At 42.3% G+C, this 10,467-nt stretch overlaps 1 protein-coding gene across 1 annotated transcript in view; it reads right to left on the bottom strand.

Annotated features, from left to right (window-relative positions):
- Window positions 1–1,765: 1,765 nt before the first annotated feature.
- LOC142102005 (uncharacterized) overlaps window positions 1,766–10,467 on the bottom strand; it is a 44,641-nt gene continuing 35,939 nt past the window's right edge. The window contains exons 25-32 of the mRNA XM_075186505.1: window positions 8,883–9,043; window positions 8,456–8,669; window positions 7,647–7,725; window positions 7,393–7,534; window positions 6,252–6,559; window positions 4,014–4,161; window positions 3,729–3,826; window positions 1,766–3,379 (exon numbers count right to left, since the gene is read on the bottom strand). Coding sequence (XP_075042606.1) covers window positions 2,528–3,379; window positions 3,729–3,826; window positions 4,014–4,161; window positions 6,252–6,559; window positions 7,393–7,534; window positions 7,647–7,725; window positions 8,456–8,669; window positions 8,883–9,043 — 2,002 coding nt within the window. The 3' untranslated portion in view covers window positions 1,766–2,527. The remainder of the gene's footprint in view (window positions 3,380–3,728; window positions 3,827–4,013; window positions 4,162–6,251; window positions 6,560–7,392; window positions 7,535–7,646; window positions 7,726–8,455; window positions 8,670–8,882; window positions 9,044–10,467) is intronic.

Here is a 10,467-nt window from a genome sequence, read left to right as displayed (position 1 = left end):
TGCCCATGTATATTACGGAGATAGGGAGAGTCGGAGAGCAGCCAAGCACTCTCTAAAATTATAGCCACGCCCACATGCATACTGGTCATGCCCACTGGTGGCGTGGTGTGGAACCCCCCCTCTGCAAATTCTGCGTTTGCCCCTGATTTGGTGCCATCATATAGCCCTGGTTGGGTGTTCTGCCATTAATGTGTGTCTGTCATATTGGAGACAGCCATTTTGTAGACTAATATTCCTGAAAAAAATTAGGTCAATCAGTTCCGTAATAACTATTGACACCACTTACTTGATAGGCTGAATATTGGTTCAGACTACAAAATGGCTGCTTCTGCTGTGTGTGTGTATCGCTGATATGTACACTTTAATGGCAAAGGTGAAGTCATAGAAAAATCCGCCGTCATGATCTGTTTTGGAGTGTCTTACAACATTTGTCATTTTACTCCACTTTTGAGACTATTCTCTATAAGGTGCGAGGATAAATGAGCGGAAATTTGCTAAGTGTCTCACAGACACTCCATAAAAAACTTTGTGGCTAATTGAATTCCCACCAATGAGTGTCAGTTAGTTTTAGACCTGTGCTGCGGTTGGTGAAGGGGCTGTGTTTTGACATGTGAACTCTTTTGACATTTCGTGGACCGTTGTGAGCGCCACATCAAAATGACTTCCCTCCTCTCCATGTTTGTTGTTGCGTGGTTTTGTCTCCCTTTGTTTTATTTAAGGTGACGCAGCGGATCTTGGTCCTCGCCACGGAAGATGGTGCTGAATACAGAATGATGCCGCGTGCCCGGAAGCGTTTCAGAAATCTGTGCCCCGGCCGTGTTTAACATGCCTACAGTTTGTGATTGTAGTTGTCTTACTTAATTGTAAGTTTTATTTCAGCCTTGTGGACATAACCCCACAATTAAGGTGTAAGTGTTTTCTTTTGGCATGGGGGCAGCTGGTGGATTTACATATAGTGTTTTGTATGCACAGTACCCCCTGCTGCAGGTGTCATCAGTCGTCTGTATTTCTAATTTTGAAATGATTTACTTCCTGGGGTAGATTTATCAAACCTTCTAAAAAGGAAAAGTGTATGTGGTACCCATAGCAACCAATCAGATTCTAGCCCTCATGTTCTAGAATGTACAGGATAAATGATAGATAGATAGAATCTGATTGGTTGCTATGGGTAACAGACACTTGTTTTTTTTTTAGAAGGTTTGATATATCAATTCCTCTTGTGAGATTTTTACTCAAAATGTTTTGACTTAGGGGCTAGGTAAAGTACAGGATGAGCTGATCGCTATATAGATAGATGTGTGGTATGGCATACAATTGTATGGTAACCCTGCTAGACTTGTATTACTTTATGGTGACTCTTTGGGACTCTATATAATTGTACGGGCATTGTGCTCGGCCTCTATAAAATCATATGGATGTTGCTGACTATTGTATAATCACGTGGGAACTTCTTCTAGGACTGTATATAACCAAGAGAGCTTCTCTGCTGGCTGGTATGTAACCATGTTGGCACCTCTACTGGTGAGACAGTCCCGATTTGAGGAAGCTGTCCTGCCATCACACATATCAGGACTTTTGTCCCAAATTGGAGATAGTTGGACGATATGTCCCACTAATTGATGTCCTGGGAAGGGAAATGCTGATCACACCCCCAATATGACCATGCCCCCTTTGTCGTGAGCACTGTTTCCTGGATCCTGAATCATAAATGTTGGGAGGTATGTGAAAGATCCCAACTTACCCAACTACCACGGGTCTGGAGAAATCATTTTATATATTTACTTTTTAATAGAAAATATACATCCAAATGACAAAGTAATTTACATAAAAGGTGACCTCTTTCAGAGACCAGCACAAGTGAGTAGTTGTAAGTGCTACACATACAGTATGTTCAGTTATTGCAATTCCAGTGACTCACGCACTTCTTCGCTGACACTTACAGCCTTATTCACAAACATGGTGACAGCAAAATTTGATGCCGAGCGACAAAAACAAATTATTGTCACAAAATCTTGATGATTAAACTTTAGGATTTTTTTTTTTTTAAGTTGACTTTATTTTCAACAACATTGTTCTGCTTAGGAATAAGTCATTTCTTTTTTTTTTGTGTAAGCTTGTAAGACTATATTTGGCAAAGGGTTTTTTGCTGGACCCCTACAGAATTACTTTCAGGACTTAGGGGAACAGCCTTAATTAAGTTTAAGTTTAGGGTTCTTGTGTTTCAATGGATAGCCATCAAGCATCTTCATGTACTACCCTGAATAGCTTCACCGATTGTCAAGAGATAGACTTCCAGGACCTCATTTACTAGGGAAAATAGAATGTTTAGGGAAAATAGAATATTTTTGAGTTCTAGATGCAACCAGGTGTTAGAAATGAAATGAGATTCTTTTTACAGAGTAAATATTTTTCTTGTTAGTCATTGTGTGTTACAACAAGATACCCGTTTCCCATCTGGTGCCCATGGATGTTGGCCTTCTTCTCTCAGATAGAATGTTTGCTCTTTGCTCATGCAATTGAAATTATATTATGGTGAGGCGATACCCCAAGGGTTCCGGGACTCCGGGGAGGGAGTAAGAAAAGGATGGTGGTGCATACATGTCTTTTGGATTGATTGTGTTTCTTCTGGGCTAGCAGGAGAAGGATAACCGTACTGCGACGAAGGAGGGGTCAGATAGATATTGTGGCCCAACTGGTCCGTAGGAGTGCAGGATACGTCTTTGGTAGGTAGAGGCTCCAAGGCGGGGGTTGTGCAGTAGTTGGGTACTGGAGTTTGGCAGTTTGGAGACTTGGGGTGATGAGATTCTGGCAGCCAATGGGCGTGAGGTGACATTTGCTGTCCACCCCCTGAGTATGAAGCCTCGGGCACAGTACATCCTGCAGGACAAAAATGAACCCTCCACCCTCTATGACCCCATTGGCATCCTGCCACTCCTGAAGAGAATGAGCCACTTCGAGGATAGGGAGGACAGTTTCCTCCATAGTTGACCATCGCAAGATGTGACTGGCAGCAGTTGCTCTCTGGTTGGTGTCCAGGTAGATAGGGTGGAGCTGAAACAGGAGGAGCATTGTGATAACAGGAGCTGCTTAGGTCTATGTGTGGCAAAGGAGGAGGCTTGACAGCTTCCTTGGCTCGAGGTCTTGGGGTCTTCTTTAGGTGTGGACCTCCAGAGGGAGGGGCAGCAGTTGTGCTCCGGTTGATTAATTGACTACTCTCTTCAAAAAGACGTTGGATGTCTCTGTGGCCACGTTCTCTGGCTGCATGTCGAGGCTGATGCCCTATGTGATCACAGAGGTCACGATCGGCTTGGTGCTCGAGGAGGAGGCGGACAGCTTCGTAGCTGCCTTCCCGGGCAGCGAGGAAGAGAGCAGTCTGATCCTGTTTTAGAGTTTTGAGAAATAGAAGATGGTTAAACGTAGTGCAGATTGGTGATGTGGGTAATTCTCTCTGATAATTTCATTTTAACTTACATCCCTTTCCTGCTGAGAGCAAGTGAAACTCTCAGCTGTCAGGGCATTTGCTAAGAATAAAACTTAGAATTAAATATGGCCCCAACAATTTATATTGACATGTAACATTTTCTGCTCCAGGAGGCTTTACTGATGTCTGGACCTCAACCCTCCATAGAAAAAAAAACTACTGAAGATAGAAATGGGAAGGAAAGGTACATTGAAGTATACTGAAGACGTGAAAGGATAAGGGTGCTTTTCCTAAATGTCTTTCTTACCCTCTTGTCCTGAAGGTCCTTGTTTGCTCCGTTACACATAAGGATCTTCATTGCTGGTACATTATTCACAGCTGCAGCCCAATGAAGTGCAGATTTACCTACGGATAGAGCATGGGCAGGAACATGGGTGATTGGTGGAGAGGAACAAAGGACAGTGATCATAAATGGCTTTCAGAAGCTAGTGACACTATCCATGACCATGTAGTAGAGAGGTCACTCTAACGGCGAGAAGCCTATAGTGTCAGAGGCTATATAGAAACAAAGAGCACATATGTAAGAACGTACCCCTGTTATCTGTCGCTCCGATATCTGCTCCACATGACACAAGCTCTTCCACCATGTTTTGTACAGGGAGACGGGACGCCAAGATTATGGGTGTAGATCCATCATGCATACGTGCGTCAATGTCCGTCTGACGGCATCGTAAGAGGGTCTTATACAAAAGTAGAGGACAAGGAAGAGTCAAAGAGGTTTGAATGATATCAGTCATGACCTTAATCTTATTCTGTATCCTGGAAAGTCTAAGGGGTAGATGTTTCAAACCCTCAGATTCTAACTATCATATATCTAGTACATTCTAGAAAATGATATCTAGAATCTGATCGGTTGCTATGGGCAACACTTACACTTTTCCATTTTGATACATCTACCCCTAAATGTATAAAGTCTGAGGAATGATGTTACCCTTCTATTCCTATCTCCATCTCAATTGTATATGGCAGAGCTGATCAATAGGCTAGTCTTTCTGAGGTCTATTAATTTGGACAACTCTTTTTAAAATATAGTATTACCAGTAATTCAGTAGTGGTTATCAGGGCCGTAACTAGGGTTGTGTGAGAGGGGCAACCGGCCAGGACGCAATGCTGTAGGGAAGGGGGGGGTGCATTTTATGAATATTTTAGGTTCATTTGGTTAAAATTAAGGACTAGGGGGGCGGCAGTTTTTCTTCTTGTCCCAGGTGCTAACATTTTAAGTTATGGCTCTGGTGCCGATTAGAACTCCAGGGCAAATGTTTGCTTCAGTCCACAAAATATCTGAATAGCATGCTCACTAGCTTTAATAGTACATCACTCTTACTTTATTCACAGTGAAGCAGCATAAATCTTCAAACATACTTTAAGAAGACAGGGGAGTTAATACATTCCACCAACTTAGGATCCTGGACATGGCCTACGTGCCGGCCCATGAAACAGCTGTTGCATTTTTATTTTTGAAGCTTTATGCTGCATTGCTGCAAGTAAACTATGACGTTATTTTGAGAAGTGAAGATTGCTGTGATCAGTTTACTCCTCTTGATCTCATGAATTGCTGTGTGTACTGCAGTGATGGGCAACAGACAGGGCATACTTACCAACTTTTCACCCTTTGTCTCCAGGAGATCCCATAGGGGAGGTGAAATGTGAGGACGGAAGTAGGCGGGTAACGGCGAATTGCGTCATGTAGGCACACATCCTGCCCACTTCACTAGGAAGTGGGCAGGATGTGGTAGAATGGCCTGTTCCAACCAGCAGTCCAGGAAACCTACCCGGAATTTGGGAGTCTCTCGGATATCCAGGGAGAGTGGGCAACTATGGATTAAGCAGTCCTTTTGAACATTAGAGGGCCTCCAATGCGGCCCCTGAAGTGTATCATGTTGCCTACGACTGGTATATTGGATACATGTGCACTGGGGTACAGGGAAAATGGTGATGGTGAAAAATAGCTGCACCATCTAATAACTTGTTCACTCCATTGCAGCCACTTTGTACCCTTCGTTTTTGGAAGCTACAACATTCCACACCTCATGAAGGTAATTTGTGAAGGACAGCCCAGATGGCACCACAAAAATCATTGGTTTTGCACTGGTGTGCCTGGATGGCCCCAAGGCGGAAAAATCTGAAGAAGGTCACTGCGTAAAACCTTCTACCATCATGTCCACGTCCATCCTCTTACCACTCCTTTCAATAAAATAAATGTTTCTATTTTCCACCTAATCTACTGCTCAGTTAAGCATCATAAAATGAGTAGTGAGAGTGAAGACATGATTTTACTGCATGTGGCAATTGTGTGTATGAAATGTTCATTACATTGCTTGGCGTGAGCTAGGAAATGAATTTCTCTGTCAAAGTACGAGATGGAGGCGTATAACGTATACCATGAACGTATATATTGAGACAGCTCTGAGCTAGTGCAGAAATATATTTTGTTAGTGGAGTGCAAATGACCGTGTGCCCTTCCCTGAGGAATGCCACTAAAACTGTGCCTCTCCACAAAATGAGCTGCTCCTCCAAATGAGGTGCACTGGTGTGCTGACTATGTAGTTTACTAGGAATGCCTCCACTCCAACAAACTTTTCTCCTGTGCCTGGGCAAAGACTTGATCCGTAAACCTATGTACCTTGGCAGAAATCTAGATTCACTTTAGCAAATCCAGAATCACCACAGGTCCAAACCTGTTTCGTAGTTGACCCCCTTTGACTTAAGAACCGACTCCCTCCGAAATACTAGTCTATTACTTCCTATATCTCCAATTTTAGCAAGTCACCTGGAAAACACACAGGGCATCAGCAGCAATAGCTGTATGTAATGGAGTTCTGCCCAGCCTGTCCTGGACATTGGTATCGGCTCCGGCATCCAACATGCACTTGACGGCATCTGGCCTTGAAAATCGAGCAGCCAAGTGAAGAGCTGTCTCTCCAGTGGAGTCGATCTGGGCATTGAGACTGGCCCCCTGTCCAATGAGGTCTGAGATGACACTTGCTGAGCTTTCAACTTCTGGTGGATCCCCGCCACCTCCTATTGGTTCCAGACCTCCACCGGCACAGATGGCTGACATAAGCGGAGTCACTCCATCTATAATGGAATAAAAAAAGATCTGAGTTACCAACTTTTCAGTAAATCACTAGAGATTCAACCCCTCATTATCTATAGAGGAAAGCTGTATTAAATGGATTAGATAAAAATAATCTCAGTGAGGGATTTTGTCACAAATGCTTTCTCTGTGATAAACGCGACTTAACGACACCTAAGAAGCAGGCAGAAAAATAACTAATTTGTGCTATTCACAACATCTGTGTATTTACACCTAAAGAATGCTTACAGTTTGCACACAAAGACATAAATAAGTGTCTTATAGTAGTATCACCAACATTGGACTTGAGTTAGACATATGTATATTTGCGCCATGTAAAAATTAGCAAAATTTGGGGCACTGTGCACACACACAATTTGAGGCTGTATTTTCAGTTGAGCACATTTTATACTCGGACAGGCAGGTCCGGGCCCTTCATGTGGAAGTACAGTAGGGGAGTGGAGATGCAAATTAACCACACCCCTTAGAGATCCATCCTATTTTGACTTGCTCATCCCATAGGGCTGGTGCAAGCTTCAGAGTTGATGGTGTATCTATATTTTAGATTTAAAGTCGCATGGATATTAAGATATGTACAACTCAAAACACAGACCCAGAAATGTAAGTTTGTCAACACATTTAATCAATTTTACGCTTAATTGTGTCATAGCTGTGACAGAATACTAATTTCTTCTTTGCGAAAACAAAAGCAGCCAATGGTGTAATTAAATTATTAAATTAACCAATGTATGGCCAATAGAGAACTCAACATGTTGGCAGAAGGCTCAGGGAAGATGAGAAGATTTGCAAACAACAAAATACACCAACCACACACCTGGACCTCTCACGTCAATGTCTTTACCATCAGGTTCCTCCTGGGGCGGTGTCAGAGCAATGCATTGTGGGAAACGAACGCCGGCATCAATATGCTGTTGGCTCCACTGCCGATGATCAAGGATGGAAGGATCAGTATTAAGCTGGAATGATCAAAAGTGTTATGGTGAGGTGTCGACGAGAGAGACAAAGAACTGGATAAGATAGCTGAACTATGAATGGTACAGAGGGAAAAATGAGCAAACATTATCTTACTTTCAATCTTCTAGATTTCGGCTGCACAATTCCTTCCTCGGGACCCGAATCATCATAACCAGAATCATGTTTAAGTGGTCTAAAAGAAAGGTAGAGCGCAGGGGGAATCAACTGTGTACTACAATAGTCATTAGAAAAAGACCATTAAAGTATAACCATATTTGCTTATATGTATCTAGTTGTTCTGTTATCTGAAAATTCCCCAAAAAAACCAGGAGACCCAGGTCTGTCCTTATTCAATCTAAACTGGCCACTGATTTTATGAGTTTTCAAATAGTTAGCACTTCTGCCTCACAGCACTGGGGTCGTGAGTTCGATTCCTGACCATGGCCTTATCCGTGTGGAGTTTGTATGTTCTCCGCGTGTTTGCGTGGGTTTCCTCCGGGTGCTCTGGTTTCCTCCCACACTCCAAAAACATACTGGTAGGTTAATTGGCTGCTAACAAATTGACCCTAGTGTGTCTGTGTGTAGGTTAAAGAATTTAGACTGTAAGCTCTGTTGGAGCAGGGACTGATGTGAGTGTTCTCTGTACAGCGCTGCGGAATTAGTGGCGCTATATAAAAATATAAATAAATGATGATGATAATTAGGAGATGCACTTAATTTGGTCAGACAGGAGATCCAATATCTGAGTCCAGTGTTATTGACAAGGCCAGAAGTTCATTCTTCGGAATTCAGTGAACGCACATCTTTATTTTGTCTACTTATGGACCAAGAAAAGTATAAGAAAACATGATTTTCACTATACATTTGCCTTTTCTATCTCCAGTACCAGCACTGAGTAAATCCTGCCAGGGTTCCAGACTTACTTAAGACGAACCGAGTCTTCTCCCACAGGCTCCCTCCTTCTGCTACCTTCTTGTGCTCGATGACGGCTGAAGCCAGACGGTAACCACAGGGTACCATGCTGACGCTTTCTGCTTAGCTGAACCCCAAAGAACACCCCAATAATTATTATAAACGCAGCTCCTCCAACAGCTACCCACACAGGCCATTGGAACGGTTTGTCCTGAGTTACGGAGCCTAGGTTGGGAGGAAAATACTGATGTCAAATATGTGGTAAAGAAGAAGATGGCAGATAATTGAAACATGGAATTAGAGAAAGAAATGTCAAAAGCAAAGACTTGTAAAAACATCTTATTGACCTTCCTTGGAAGCCTATTGTAGAATTGCCCATTTTTGGATATTGACCGGATGTCTAGATATGTTATGACAATATGATGGCCTGATACATACCTGGTTTTGCATCCTGATGTCTCACTCCCAGAAGAGTATATGGTAGATCTCCTTTTCCTTTATCATTCAGAGCTTCCAAGAAACGCGCAGCCACGTCTGAGGTGGAAATGCAGGAGGAGAGTGGACACTGGGAGCCAAAGACATCCAGATAGAGGACACAACTGTGAAGAACATAATTAGTCATTGCTTAGATAACATAACATGAAAAACATTTAAGTACTACAGCGATGCAGGAGTGGAGCCTCATCACCTCCAGGCATCCTGTAGTAGTGGTGATGGTAATTAAGCCACAGCTGTGCACCTTTTGAAGAACATCCCTTAAAAATGTGCTCTTTCCACCCCTTTCAACATTCTGGCTCCACTAAGTAAAATCTTACTTTTGCACTGTTCCAAAAAACTTTTCAACAAGTATGTATTTTGCCCTCACTCTACCCTATTCCTCCCAGCGACCCATGCAAACTTCTGCTCCTCCACAAACATTGGCACCTTGCTTGGCAAACTGATGCGCTTTTTTTTAAAAAAAACCAAAAAACAACTGGGTACCCCAGTCCAAATTAAGCACAGGACGTCACCCAAAAATAATTTATACCGCGCCTCGACCATTTTGTGTTTCTAGAATGTGGTTCATTGTTTCATATGAGCTCTTTTGCACAATCTATTTTTCATCACTTGATAGTGCCATAACCATAACCCAATTACACAATGCCACAATTTAATCACCTCACATGAATTTTAAGTGATCAATTTCCTTCATACAATTTTAATGGTGTGAGCAATTAATCTGGACAGGAAATACTCATTGACATAGAGATTACAAGAAGATTTTATTTAGTTGCAGACACTCTAAAATCGCCTGTACTAGGCTGATCCGATCCAGCTCCTGCTCAAACTCACTACAACAGAACTTCACGGGTGGCCGCTGGTTTTTAACTATTAAAAACAACGTTGTTGCACTCTGGACAACAAACAAGTTAGAACATGGATATGTTTCTTTATTAAAATGTTTTTTAATTTGTTATTATTAGTATTACTTTTCAAATTATGTTATTATAATTGACAGGATAGGGTGTTCTTTTTAATATCTCGTACAGTCTATCAGTCAATCAATTTATTAGTGGTAGCAATAATGACCCAGTTCCTTCATGGTAGGTCCATGTCTCAATGGTTGAGTGGAGCGAATGTCTTTTATCAACCAGAAAATATGAGGACGCACCACATTATGCTTTGTGCAGATTTGTCCATTTGTCCTCCTTGCACATAACATGGAGTATACCCACATTCCTGTTTTTGGAAGTGTCTCCTATAACCAGTTGGCACCTACTCTTGCAGGAGCAGATGGAACAGTAAACCATCGCTACGCAGTCCTATCTCCTACCGGTTTAGAGCTGCCCCTTAGGTCAAACTTTTTTCCAAAGAGTCTGCTTGATTTAACTTAATTTATGTCTGAAATGAATTGTTATAATAACTATTGTACATCTGAATGTTTTTGAAGGCTGACGTCCAATGCCAAGCGCCTACAAAGAAATGAGGAAGCAGGGAGTCTTTTCTGTACAGAAAAAAAAATCATCTGTAGCCCTATTTTCTT

The sequence above is a fragment of the Mixophyes fleayi genome, chromosome 9 (assembly GCF_038048845.1).
Source record: "Mixophyes fleayi isolate aMixFle1 chromosome 9, aMixFle1.hap1, whole genome shotgun sequence".
Taxonomy (NCBI): domain Eukaryota; kingdom Metazoa; phylum Chordata; class Amphibia; order Anura; family Limnodynastidae; genus Mixophyes; species Mixophyes fleayi.
This window is presented reverse-complemented; position numbering and strand designations above follow the sequence as displayed.